The sequence below is a fragment of the Apostichopus japonicus genome, chromosome 8 (assembly GCF_037975245.1).
Source record: "Apostichopus japonicus isolate 1M-3 chromosome 8, ASM3797524v1, whole genome shotgun sequence".
NCBI lineage: Eukaryota > Metazoa > Echinodermata > Holothuroidea > Aspidochirotida > Stichopodidae > Apostichopus > Apostichopus japonicus.
In genome coordinates this window covers 13,826,337-13,841,403 of record NC_092568.1, presented here as the reverse complement: position 1 = coordinate 13,841,403, position 15,067 = coordinate 13,826,337, and the positions used below count along the sequence as shown (strand labels likewise).

Here is a 15,067-nt window from a genome sequence, read left to right as displayed (position 1 = left end):
AACAAGTTTTCTTTTGAGACAAAATGAGGTGAAATCATGCTAGTTGCTAATGTAGGAATCTTCCGAATTAGAGTGTATTCCTTGTTAATATCTTATCCAATTTTTTTCCATTCGAAATAGCTTTGAGTTTGACCCATAGAAATTCATTAAAAGTCAGGGGCGTAGCCAGGATTTGCAAAGTTATATGCACGACTATCTGAGCGGAGCGCCACCATCGGTTGGCGCGGAGCGTACAAGAAAATTTTTGGTTTTACAAACCCCTCAGATGGCCGGAAACGGCCCTTCCCGAGTGTTCATTCTGGTTCCCTGGCCTCTTGCTAACTTGAGACACCTCAATTTTTATGTAGAAAAAGGGCACATTTTTAACCTGAGGAAAAGTGGGGGGGGCACGTGCCCCCTGTGCCCCCCCGGTTCCGCCGCCCTTGAAGGGATGCATGTGTTGTACTGTTTCGATCCGTGTTCAAATATTTGCAATAATTAAACACACACAACAAAAATGAAGTCATTTTATATAGCTATTACAGTTTTAAGAAAGTCACCTTAAAAATATGTAAAGTCTCTGGAGTGTTCCTTTAGAAATACAGTGATGATGATGATGATGTCTGCTCCTTGTAGCAGGCTTAAATGTTAATCCATTGTTTTATAAATTCTCATAATTCTACCAAAGCATGTTCTGTTAGCTTCATAAACAATGGAGCACCCTTGGATGACATTCAACACCGAATCCTAGACAAATTTGTAATGTATTGTACTGAACTGATAACAACAGTTTTAATGGACTACAAAATATTGAAATTAATTTTGTCCCTAATTAAAGTCACCTTTTAAGTAGAAATTTGATCAATGTTTTAATGTACACAGGCTACAATGCAGTTGAACATGTGACTGTGCAAGGGCACACTGTCGGGTGACCAAACCAAAACATATCCATGCTCTTGGACTGTAGTTTTGTAAAGTTTTGCTATTATTTGGGGCCAAATATGCTCCTTTTTAAGTGTTAAAAATAATAAGAAAGTGGGTCACCAAATGTATTTTATGTTTGAATCCTTGCAGAAGGCAAAAGGAATCTTTTCGATGGTGATGGCTTGAGTGGGTATCCTGGCGTGTGTGTGTGATGTCATGTTAACTCTCTAACTAAAAAGTACATGACTGATGAACTTCATACCTGGTATGATAAGGATTCACCTTAGCGAATTCAAGATCTCTATTGTTTTCTATGATGGTCACTTGGTCTCAGGTCACTTGAGGTCAACAGAGGTGAAAGTCTGAAAACTTTGTGAACTCAATGACATAAAAAGTAAATCTTAGATTAACTTCACACATGGTAGGTGGATCCATGTTGATTAGTACAAGAACCCAGTTGGGGTTTTTTTGGAGATCAAAGATCATTTGAGATCACTAGAGCTTTAGATTTGAAAAAAAAATTAACTTTATAACTCCAATAGCAAACCTTACATAAAATGCAAACAGTGTGTTGATCCAACTAGGGAGAAGATCCCTGTTGTTTTTTGTTGAGATGAAATGTTACTTAAGGTCAAAAGAGCTCAAAGTCTCAAACCCTTGTTATTAAACATGATAACTACAAAAGTAGAGCTTGAATGAACTTCATATTTGTATGTAGATCTGCTCAAAGGCATTGAAGACTTGCCCCAAACCGTGTGCCGCGCTCTGAAAAAGTTAACTTTCCGTTGCTTGCAAGTGAAGTTTTCTTCTTGTCGCTACAAAATACAGACAGTAATGAAACCTGATACCTTGTTATCTTTTATCTAGACCTGAGATGTCCATGGCTGCTATGTACACTGTGTTGTGGGTATTGACCGTAGCTGTATGCATTGACTGTACACTATTGTCTAATTACCAACGGTAGCAAGCTGTGTGTGTATTTTCTGGGATCAATGGTGTTACACCTCATTCAAAACGGCATGAGACGTTTGTTTGTGCGCGAGTCTTCATACCCTTTAATTGTGTACAAGAACCATCTTCTTTTCTGTGGAGGCAAAGTTCAATTCAGGTCAAACATAACAGGATAACTCCAAAAGTAAAGCTTGAATGAACTCATACAGTATGTGGTGTGTGGATCCATCTTATTAAAGTGCAAGAACCTTGTGTGCATAGTTTACAGGTATTCTCCTCATTTATAATGTGACAAGGAATCACTAAGCCTTTCACTAAGTCTTTCATGTTAACTTGTTGATTGCTTCCCCTTGTCAGAGCTTAACATCTTTATGTAATTATTACAGAGTTTCCTTCAGAGGAATTGAATCTAGAGAGTTTGAAGCTGAAGTAGTCCAGCAATACGATGCACTCTTGAGCAAGCAGGTTGTTATAGAGGTAATACCAATTATGACTTTATTCTGTACTATCAACATGGTATTTAATTTCATTTTCTGTTCAAACTTTCTGTCTTAAAACCTTCAACTGACTTCCAATCCGATGGATTTCCTATCATTTATCAGTAGGTCTGTCTCTTCAGCTAAGTTTAAAGGCCTGTGGAATGTTTGGTCAATATCAAAGATCTCCAAGTTGTCACCTATGTACCCCAGGGACCTCATTTTTATATTAATGCAAATTTGGTCATTGAGATTCATGGGTGGACCCAACATGACATCATTCAAAATGCTTTCCTTCTAGGAATTTAAGCTGGACGAATAAGTCAGCTTTACCAAGAGTTTCCACCTCCTCATGTTCCTGTCTCTTTGCAAACATCATTACTCTAAAGTGTTTAGAGTGACCTGGTAACCTTTCATACCTTACTACCTCAATGACTGCCAGCTTCCTGCCACATGCTCATTCTACCATTAATATTTATTGTTGATAGAGATGTAACAGAAGGTGTACAGGCATGAGATGTCAAAACTTGTTTGATTAATTTATGACCAAACAGTTGCTCAGTTTGTCAAAAGCATTGACCAACAAAAGCATTTAAAGTTGTGAAGGGCTGAAACTGACAGTACAGAATAACTGTGAGTTTATACTTGTTAGGTTAAATATGTGAAATTAGGTAAAGTACAGTACATAGCTATTTCACTCAGGCAGCTGACTTGCTTTCTCTGTTATAAGGCCTATTGTAACTGATATGTTTGCAGACTAAGATATGTTTCCCTTACATAATAATTGGAATGTCAAACCTTAGGTTGTCAACATGCTTTAGTTTCATACACACAAAAGTGAACAGCTAGTGCACAAGAACAAACCAATGATCAATGTAGGACGAAGTAATAGCATCGTGCAGCACATTATGTGAACACTATGACAAATATCCTTTGTTATAATTCTAACCTTAACAACCAGTTATCCCTTGGATTTAGGCAATATGTAGTCCAGTTCAATGTCATAGCATCTTACTCTGGTAGGTAATTGTTAAGAAAATTTGGGAAAATGTACAAGTTCTTGTATTTTGGATAACATGGAAAAGAGGTAGGTGACATTAGGTGTTATAATGAAGCAATACTGAGACATTTGTAGGGGTAGCTTTGGTGATGGGTAGGGCTAATTGCCTTTTTGTCAAATAGTAATGAAAAAGGTGTTTCCATCAGTATTAGTAGTGTATGTGGCTCTTAAGTCATAATGACACTTCTCATACAATTATGTTACCATTGATCTAGGTAAGCTGTTGCTTACTCTAGGGCAACTCAACAAGGCATGCTAATAACCTGTGTTGTGCATGCTGTGAAGGTGTGAACCTGCTTGTATAATGTTACCTCAAAAAGTACAGCTTGGTTGTTCTTCATACATGGTATTCAGATCCACCTGGAAAGTACAAAAAAAAAACTGTTTCAATTTGTGGAATTTGAAGGTCAACAGAAGTCAAAGTTTGAAAACCTTGTAAACATGATAAATAAAAATTTATTCTGGTTGAACTTCCTAGTTGGTATGTACATTAAGAAGTCTGAAGTTGATGGAGTTCAAAGGTCACTTGTGGTCAGCATAGGAAAAGTCCTACAAACTTCCTAAACCTTGAATTACTACAAAACTACCTCTTCTGTGAATTTTGTACTATGCTTGTACATCTGCTGTAGTGCGAACAAGAACACTGTTTTCTTTGGAGGACAAACATCAACAGAGATCAAACTCTGAAAACATGTTTAATTAGTAAGGTAACTCCAGATGTAAAGCTTCGATGAACTCCACACATTGTATGTAGATGTACAGTAGTGATTACAAGAATCCTACTATCATTTGTGGTAAACAGAATTCTACAAACCTTGTAAGCAAGCTGCCTCCTAAAGTGAAGCATGAATGAACTTGATGTGTAGTTTGATATTAGTGGAATAACCTTGGCGGTTGCTTGAAATCCTATTTAGATCCAGCCTAGTGGATAAAAGAAACCTACATTCATTTATGTGCATGCCACAGGAGCAACAGAGATCAAACTCCTAAAATGAAAGCTTTGATGAACATAACACATGATATGTAGATCCACCTTAGTGAGTGCAGGACCATATTGGCTTACAGTATAGGTCTAAAGTTAACAGACATCAAGTCTGACGATCTTTTTTGGCACAATAATTCCAAAGTGAAATATGAACGGACTTTACTCTTGGTATGTAGTTCCACACTGGTGAATGAACCTTGCTGTCAGGAATTGTCAATACACAAAACATCTTGTGTGTGGAGTTACATTAGATGTTTTTATATAAAATGTGGCAAGGAATCACTAAGCTTGTTGATCTGTTTTGGTTATCTAGCCAGAAGATGCAAGACTTCAGCATGAGGAGAAGTCCCCATTCAAGGAGAATCCAAGGAAAGCTTCATTGTACTTTCAGCCTCTCATTACAACACTGTTTTATTGCTGTTTATATCACTACTTTGATCCTGAGGTAAAAGACCTTTTCTTTATAGGTTATATCTAAGTTTAAAGAGCATTTAGTTGGAAGAATAAGTCAGTTCAGTATTAAGTACATCCTTAAGTCACTGCTTGAGTACAAATGTCTGGTGAATATTTGTTTTCAAACTTTGTTTCTGATGTAATATTTGGTACAGATATCTAACCATGGCTAGAAAAAGTTTTCACAATGGTCAGTGTCATGTGACATTGACAACTCAACTTCAATAGAATATCTAAATTTTGTTAAGTGGATATGTTTGAAGTATTCTCATAGTTTAGTTTGCTTTCCTGGTGTTATACCAAGGATTCTGAAGTTTTTGTGATACCAGCATTACAGTGAGGCATTGTTGTATCAGCGTATGCTGTTAAGACTGTGCATTATTAGGATTTGGCAGTACAATCAGAGGTTAGATGGTTGTTTCAGATATACTATAACAAATCTCTGGTGCATCTTTGATACCCTAGAGTATTGAATATTTTCAGTGATAAATGCATTGTTTTCCTTCATTAGGATATTTGGTACTTGCAAGTTATGACGATTAGTTTATCAGTACTTGAATAAAACAAGTTATGTCAAACTGATGTAATGGCAGGAAGCTGCATAATTTGCATAATTACCCTTTGGCATTCTAATGCATTACTCTATAATAGTACTATATTTATGCGTCTCTACCCCAGCAGAATCGAATAAATGTACTTGACTGTAGCACTGACAAGAACCTATTGAAACTTTGGAGGTCAAATATCATTTGAAAACTTTATACACACCATAATTGCAAAGTAAAGCTTGGATGAGCTCTTACTTAGTATGTACATCCAAAGTATATTACGTGAACCCTACAAATACTGGTAGGTGGAATGTTATTTGAGATCAGCAAGGGCTCAAAGTTTGAAAAACTTGTAAATGTCATAATGGCAATATAAGTTTTTTCATACTTGATGTATCAATCACCCTTGGTGATAACAAGGACCCTGTCAACAGATCGGAGTCTGAAAACTTTGTATTCATGATTATTGCAAAGGTAAAATGCATTAGTGGAAGAGCATTGCAAATCATTGAAGTCAGTAATTGCCAAGACTTAAAAACCTTGTTCATAGTGTGACAGTTGAGTGGCAAGAGATCAGGAAGGCAATTGGCAAAAACATCTGTGTTGTTATCTCCGAATGAACATAATAGTCAAAATCTTTGTGACATTTGTGCCTTTCGTTTATTACATCTTGGAAAGTGAAGTACAGGAACACTTATACAATGTTATGAGTGTGTGTACTTATGCTTTATAACTATGCAATTGCTACCTTAATATAATAAGATAAATATGAGATATGAGATTAATGTGATCATTAAGTAACTAACATTGATGTTATGTTTTCCTTTAGACATCTTACAGCAGTCCACAGGTATTCAAGAGAGACTTCAAGTTGACAGATAAACAATACTTGTACACTGCCCTAAGAGCTAGGTCAACGATCAAAGACTGGGACAGCATAGAAACTCTGTTTACAGCAAAGGTAAGCAAACTAAGAATTATATAGAACTTACTTGATATTGTGTCCATTCCCTTATTTGAGAAATTATATATTAATATATATATCTATTATATCTATCAACACACCAGACAATTTACACTTCACAGATTGGTTTTGTCCTTTTGGGACTCATCAGTCGAAGGTAGAAATTGAAACCTGGACTTTTGTGTCACTCCTAATTACAGGGATTCTGCTGTATTAAATGTAGTATCTGTCATACCACTGGCTACACATTCATTATATATATATATATATATATATATATATATATATATATATATATATATATATATATATATATATATATATATACATATATATATATACATATATATATATATATTTGAACTATGTGATTCATAAACACTGAAACTGAAGTGGATTGAATAGCCTGTACAATGTTTGCAGATTTGACCATTGCAGACCTCAAATGACCTTTGAATGCCACAAAACACCAAGGAAGCAAAGAAACTCATTAAGAGGCATCTACATGTTAAGTATGAGATACACCAAAACTGGATGTTAATATTGAGTTGACTTGTTTACAAAGTTTTAAGATTTTTGATATTGCTTACCTCAAATAACCTCTAAGGATAGCATACAACAACTCATTAAGAGGCAATAAGGGGTGTACATCATTATTAAGTATGAGATAAGGTTTCAGTTTTTGACTACTGTTGGTCTTAAATGACCTTTAAACTCCACCAAACTACTTGAAAGCTTTTAATTATGAAGGGTTAATATCACCCAATTATGAGATTCATCAATGCTGTAATTTTAGAGGAAGCTTGCTGTAAGACGTTCAATATTTATTTTTGGCAACTGGGGACCTCAATGATTCCTCTAATGAAAATGGCAGCCAAGACCTTACTGAGGGCATCGACATACCAAGTAAGGAGTCCATAACTCTATGTTAACAGTGATCAATTTTTATTCCTTGCCGAAGGAATCTATGCAATGCTGTGTGTGCGTGTGTATTTGACACTTTGGCTCGTAAACACGATATCTCAAGAAGTAAAAGTATGTGGGTAGCCCTTAGTAAGTAGATGTTTTCCATCAAAGGTCATTTGAGATCACCAGAGGTCAAAGGCTGAAAACCTTGTAAACACGGTATCTCAAGAAGTAAAAATACTTAAACTTACACTGATGATAGCCCTGGTTGAGCAGATGATCCCTATTTTTCATGGAGGTCAATGGTCATTTGGGGTCACCAGAGGTCAAAGGCTGATAACTTGTAAACACTATATCTCAATAAAGTAAAAGTTGCTTGAACTTTAAACTTGGTATGTTGGTAGACCTTGGTGAGCAGATGATTCCTAGTGTTTTTCATGGAGATCAAAGGTCATTCAAGGTCAATTGTTGGTTACAGTCAGAATAAGTCTAATTATGCAGAAGTGAAGTTTGCTTGACCTTCGACCCTCTTTGCATAGGTACGCATTACTCAATTCTGCAAGACTTGCCATTTCTGCTCAGCAATTCAGATCGTTAGCAATCTTGTATCTAAAGTTTATTCTCATATTGGCAAGGAATAATGAAGTCACGTGACATTCTGGTTTTTATTGCCTTTTCTTTTCTTTGATTTTCAGAATTGGAGAGGGAAGGCCAAATTCAAGGCCCCTATGAAATTTGAAAAAGTGGTTGAAATCTTGGCTGGAATGAATGCTCCAATTGATGTAAGCTGTTTTGAAAATGGCAGGTTTTTTATTTAATGAATAATATGATTGTTCTCTTTTACTAGTAAGGTCACTATTTTTACATTCATACATCTAATGAGAACAAAGGAGGAATGGGGGAGGGTTCAAAGTCTCAAATGATAAGAGGCCTCAGGTAAAAGTGTTCCATGTATAGTGTCTTAACTTAACTGCAAAGTGATCCAACATTCTTGCACCACTCTTGAGCACACTTGCCTAAATTGCTGGATTCTGCCATATTTTCACAGATTGTGGATAAATATCTCCGATTGGTGGAGGATGTAGAGATACGGTTAGTGCTTGCTAACCGATACCAATGTCATATGGTAATAATCGATGCACTTTGTGATCTTAAGGATCGCCAGAGATTGGTCCAATATCAGGACAGAACTAAAGATCAACTTGCACAGACACGCCTAGAAGCAGTTCTGAGAAATTCGGTGAGTAATCAAAATTTGTAAGGCAGATACATCAGTTTCGAAGGTTATCCATGATGTACATTAGAATAAATTTCACAGATTGGATTGTTATCTTATCCCTCCAATAAGGAAGCCGTGAGGTTTTGTTGTCGGTTAATCATTTAAGCCTACTATGGCAATTCCGGTCATCATAGGAATGGTTGTCATGGTAGCATTTATGTTACAGAGCAGTGAGTGTCAGGCATTCACCAATGGTAGGGTGACCAGAAGTGACTGGAAGTACCACTATGGGGGCATTCACTGATGGTAGGGTGACCAGAAGTAACTGGAAGTACCACTATGGGGTCATTCACTGATGGTAGGGTGACCAGAAGTAACTGGAAGTACCACTATGGGGGCATTCACTGATGGTAGGGTGACCAGAAGTGACTGGAAGTCCCACTATATGGGAGAGAGGTTACTAGTGCTCCATTTCTTGTTTTAACACTTTGTTAACAGGATAACTAAAGGGTAAAGGTTGCATGTACTTCATACTTGGTATGGGGATCCACCTTAGTGAGTACAAGAATCCTATCCTACTTTTAATGTAGAGATCACAGGTCATATGAGGTCAAAGCCTCCAGACCTTGTTGACAATTGTTAAAAGTTTGTGGGAAGCTGCATATCTGACACTAGAAAGGATTTTTCATCTCACAGTATGCGTGTGCTCTCTGCATTGATAGTTGCTAATGTAAAATGTGCATTCATACCACAGTAGTTTCTTTGTTGCAAACTTTTTCACGGTGTCTTTGACCATGTGCTTAGTCAATTTTTTGGCATTACGTTCATGTGAAAACGACTGTACTTCATGCATTGTCAAAAGTGGCCATTGAAGTTTGACATTGCGTAAACAGTTATTTACATAGCCCGACTCTAATTTTCGTGGAGCTGGTTGTTTGCAAACAAAGCAAAGCACCCAGGCTAAATGTTGGTTCAGGTTTGAGGATTTGCGCATGTGTTGTTTGAACTCCCAATTTTGAACAGGCCATGTTTATGCAGTAGTACAGTGAACTGTGTCGAATTTAGAGAGAGATATGCACACTGTAGGTACGGGGATGATTGAAGAGTTGGTTTTTGGAATCACTGCAAGGTCAAAACATGGAGCTACTACCAAGTAATGGCGAGTATGGAAGACTTGGTTGAAAGGGCAGGTGAAAACAGAGGGCCTGGCGTGCCGCCCCAGCCAACAAAGAACATAGGGCCCTGCAGGGCCATCTACCCTATATAATGTGTAAGCATTCACACAGTATAGGCAGTGGTACGATCGCATCTTTACAACTTTGCTAGTAAAGTAGGTCAGGATACAAGCCTTTTTATGGGACTCAAACTCTTTGGGTGACTTCCGTTTGTGGGGCTAAAACAATTTTTTCACTAGTAACTGATTTCAGAGATATATGACTGTGTTATTTATTGTTCTGATGTGTATGTTTGGATATGTAGACCGTGTAATTCATTGTTCTGATGTGTATGTTTGGATAGGTAGACCGTGTAATTCATTGTTCTGATGTGTATGTTTGGATATGTAGACCGTGTAATTCATTGTTCTGATGTGAATGTTTGGATATGTAGACCGTGTAATTCATTGTTCTGATGTGTATATTTGGATAGGTAGACCGTGTAATTCATTATTCTGATGTGTATGTTTGGATATGTAGACCGTGTAATTCATTGTTCTGATGTGTATGTTTGGATATGTAGACCGTGTAATTCATTGTTCTGATGTGTATGTTTGGATAGGTAGACCGTGTAATTCGTTGTAATTCATTGTGTATGTTAGCACTCTATAATAGCTACAGAGTGCTGCAGCTTACGTGGGGTCTACACTCTTGTCCGGCTATTTCGCTATTACGTATCAATTTAACATGCTTAAACATATATGCTAACATAAAGATAGCACAGCTAACAGATACTGACATATTACAAATAGTACAGCTAACATATATACTAACATATTTAGATAGCACAGCTAACTCATAGATAACACAGCTAATAGATGCTAACACATTAACACAGCTAATTGATTAGGCCTGAGTCGGGTAGGAAAAAATCAGAACTGGGTACCCGTTATCATATCCCTGTCGGGTAACAGGTGCACAAAACTCCGGACCGAACATTGAAAAAAAATCACGGAACTAGCCAAACACAATGTACATAAATGGCAGATCACTATGACACCTTACAATACACCTCTGGAATATACCTTTTCAAGCCATACTCCCTTTGTATGAATTTCATGGTCTGATGTATAATATTGATGTGGGTAGATATACAACATGTTGTTAGATATACAACATAGGGGTATGAGGAATTCCTCAGCCAAATAAGGAACTGAAATATTTTCCAAAGAGATTTTCTGCAATGAATACAGGTCCATTTAATGTGTGAAAGTGACATATTTCTGACCTCAGTTACTAAACAAAGAAAGTGAGGTCAACTGAACTTTATGAGCTTGGACAGCAGTCACCTTTGTGTATAATTAAAGTACCCTGCACACAGTATGATTTTTCCTTTTCAGAACAAGTAACAAGGAGGTAAACCTGTGTGACACAATCACTTTGTTAGTGTAAATCTCATGCATAAGTAAATTTGAAAAATTCATAATTGTGATCGCTTTCTTCCTTGTGTGATGTTAAACCAGTCTTTTCAAGCATATGAAGTATTATAATTTAACATCCTGAAACAAGAAGATTATTAGTTTGGTTTGCCTTTGATGACCTGTTTGCTTAAAGTAAGAAATTTGTATGTGCTTCTCTGATTTTACTAACTTTACTTCACAGAGCACCAAATGGAAGAACTGAGTGCAGAGTGAAGTATATTGAGCCCTGTGGGAAATCTCGAGCCAATGGAATGAAGTCTTGGAAGCAGCAAGTTACATATGATCTCTGACCTCTAATTCGGAAAACTGCACCGTTGAAAGAATTGAGAACCATCCTAACCAGCAGATATAGGAGCATCATTATAGAGCTTCATTAATAGAGGAGCTTTATTACTTACACTTATTGAAGGCCCCTTCTTTATAAACGATGGCACTTAGAAACTGGTTGAAAGTAACATGAATTCATTCCTGCAGAGGATGAACCTGTTCATTGTTTTGTTAAGCTATTATGTAGTGGAATGCAGATATGGGAACATACCACACCAACAAGTAGGAAACTTACCAAAACCTTAAAGCATTCTCACAATATTATAAACCTAGATCCTCCATTATCAGGAAATAAGTTTCTGTGATCATTTAACATTTTCCTTGATCATTATATTTTCAGATAATTTTATTGTTGATTATAGTTAACTTAATGTTAATTAATCGCTAATTGTCTGGCCCCTACAAAGTAAATACTGTATCCTTTGTTTATAGTAAGCTATCTAATACATCTAGTGTCTGCAATTTATGGTATTTCATGGTATGGTATTTATGGCAATTTATGGTATATAACAACCTGTTTATGGTATCAATTTCAGTTCCTAATGCACAATGTAACCTCAAATTGTGGTCTCATATGAGATTACCAAGAGTGTATTTCCTCAAAAGCCCCTAGGGTTCGTGCTCTGCATAGGTCGCTCACCTAGCTGAATAGTAGTGTTGCTTTAAACAACAGAGAAAAAGTACAGTCCAGACATTTAGCTCAGGCAGCCCCCTGGCTAAATATATTTCTAGTGTATTGCATATTTGCACTACATACAACATGATACTAGCTCAATAATGGTAAGGACCATGCACATTATTCTACAGGTACAATTTAATTACAGTACACCCTCACCAAGGTGTTGACTGGGGGCCTTCCGACGTCTATACAGTTGGTCAGTATCTGTCTAGCTCTGAGCCATAGCAGTATTTGTCATCCCCTCAAAACCAGAACATTTAGGCTACGCACATATAGTTCCTGTTAAGTATGAAATAAAACCTTCGGGTCTTCTCTACGATTCTTGCACCATGGCATGCAACTCAGATGTTCATGAGAGTGAGTTTGGAAACAAAGAGATGCTAGGAAGGGTCTACTTCCTCCCCCATTAATCAATCTTGGGACAAGCAACATATACCCCACCCACATGCCACAAGGGGCAAGACATGTAAGGGATAACAAAGGGAAACAAAACATTCTCTCACTACATTGGCATAGTCAAGGTTGGTTAACTAGCAACAAAATCTCTTTGTTTTAGAGTAACCTCGCCTACTAATGAGGCAAGGGGAGGACATTCCTAGGAAATGAATTGTTTCTGGGCAGGAAGAAGCAGGTGACCGAGCCAGAAGGGAAGGGTTTACTTGGAACAAAGGGCTCTTTTAGAAGGGGGTATCCACGGAAGTGAGGTATATATATATATCAGTTTCCTAATGGTAAAATTAGGTGCTACTATAGTTCTGAATAAGAAATATTGCTAGGTGTGATTTTTTTCTCAATGTGATTGTATGTGCAAAGCTTTTGTGGTTCCCCCTCCATTATCTGTTGTTAGTCTTTCACTTTTAGTTCAGCCCATATCCATCTTTTGCCTTATTTTTTGGGAACTTATATTGTATTTGGTGTTTGAACTTATGTTGTATTTTGGGAGCAATGAATTGATACTCAAATATATGACAAATAAGGACTATGGAGTTTCTTTTTATTTTTACTTGACAGGTATTACCAAATTTATGGATAACTGTAAAAGATTAATAAAAATTACCCACAACAGGCACACAGGAAACCTCATCTCAATACCTCGTTTTTAGCGGACAGGGTACTGAATGAAGATTCAGATGTCTAAAGGTGACTTAAATTTGTCAAATAAATCCCTTCAATGCTCTTAGATATCACTGTAGGTAGTTTGTCATCTTTGCACATTTTCCTTCAAAAGCTTTACTTTCCTGTCGTACATAAGTGTAGTTGTCCTTATATTAAATGTAGTTAGTGTGCATTTTTTACATATTCCAAACAGCTAAGTGAAATTATTTAAAGGACAAATAAACAAAACTAGGTTGTCTATGTGAAATTTAAAGAACAAGTTGGATTGAGTTATTAGAATTTATAAAACCGTGGATTATGGCCTGCACTGAGCACCTGGCATGTATGAAGCCTTCAAGAAGCATTGCAGAATATAAACATATTTTAAAGGTGAATGTCTTGACCACTTAAATAGCTATTTGAACACTATTAGCCCTCAAGTTTTTTGTTTTGCTTGGACTATAAGGTATCAAGATTAAACAGCTGCCTAATGTTATCCTTTCATCATTCAACATGTTGTCTGTATGTGTATGTGACACCTTGCAAACAAATAAAAACAGTACAGCTTATTTTTCATTTTAAGTGAGATCATAAGAGAACAATTGTTATTAATGGATGAAAGCTACATGACATTTTTTATACACTGAAAGTTACTGCCAAATCCAGTCATCATGTATATATCAATGAGAATAGCTATTATTAGCTTGGCCAATTTCGTGGCCATAACCTGTTGACTCCTTGAAAACTGATAAACGGTCACCTGAACGTGTTTAAATCACACAACATTCTTGTGTTGAGTATCAACTCTTTGAAGATTTCATTTCCTGGATAACTGCATGTATTGTGGAAGATCAGATCAGATATATTGTATATTGACCAAATTTACCAAGCCCTTCCATGTTAACCAAAACAAAAAAATGGCATCGGAGAACTAGTATTTTAATTGCAGCTTAAATTTTGGAGTTGTCATGTTTACAAAGATTTCAGACTTTGATGATAGGGTTCTTGTACTTACTAAGGTGGATCCACATAGCAAGTATGCACTTCATCTCACATTTGGAGTTAGATTTTACAAGGTTTTTGGACTTGACCACTGTTGACCTCACAATGAAGTAAAGGATTCCACATACCAACATTACTTTTGAATTTAGTGTTGGTGACTTCACATGACCAATGACTTTAACAAAAAGTATAGGGTTCTTGTACTCACTAAGGTGGATCCACATACCAAATATGGAGTCCACTCAAACTTCAATTTTTGAGTTACAGTGTTTGCAAGCCAAAGCTTCACACACTCCCCATCAACATCGATAGATTCCTTTTGCCTTCGGCGAGGGAATCAAAAAGGAAGTTATGAGCATTCGTGTATGCGTATGAATGTGATACTTTGCATTGTAATTATAACTGAAAAAGTACATGATGGATATTTGTATGAGGATTCACCAATGTGAATACAAGAATCATATCCACAAACCTTTACTTTTGGACTTGGAAGTGCTTACAAGGTTTTCATACTTTTGACCTTTATGGACCCCATGACCTTCACAAAAAACTAGTGTTCTTGTACTCACAATAGGTGGATCCACATACCAAATATGGAGTTCGTTAAACAATTTTTTAACTCCAATGCAAGGTTTGGACTTGCTTCATACTTGGCATATTGATCCAACCTTAGTGTGTAGAAAAGTCCCGTTTTTCCAATTCAATTCAGTTCAATTTGAGGTCAACAAATTTTGATATCCTTGTAAGCTTGATAAATTCAACAACAAAGTTTCTTGTAGTTATATGCTTGGTATTCGGGTCCAACAGAGTGATACAATAGCCATATTTTTGTTAGTGGTCAAATATTTTGTTCATGTCTGAAAC

At 36.6% G+C, this 15,067-nt stretch overlaps 1 protein-coding gene across 1 annotated transcript in view; it reads left to right on the top strand.

Moving 5' to 3' along the window:
* Positions 1–13,085, top strand: part of LOC139970538 (spermatogenesis-defective protein 39 homolog) — a 48,672-nt gene extending 35,587 nt beyond the window's left edge. Inside the window, exons 11-16 of the mRNA XM_071976324.1 lie at positions 2,241–2,331; positions 4,689–4,820; positions 6,206–6,337; positions 7,942–8,028; positions 8,295–8,486; positions 11,282–13,085. Of these exons, the coding sequence (XP_071832425.1) occupies positions 2,241–2,331; positions 4,689–4,820; positions 6,206–6,337; positions 7,942–8,028; positions 8,295–8,486; positions 11,282–11,302 (655 nt within the window). The 3' untranslated portion in view covers positions 11,303–13,085. The remainder of the gene's footprint in view (positions 1–2,240; positions 2,332–4,688; positions 4,821–6,205; positions 6,338–7,941; positions 8,029–8,294; positions 8,487–11,281) is intronic.
* The last annotated feature ends 1,982 nt before the right edge of the window (positions 13,086–15,067 follow it).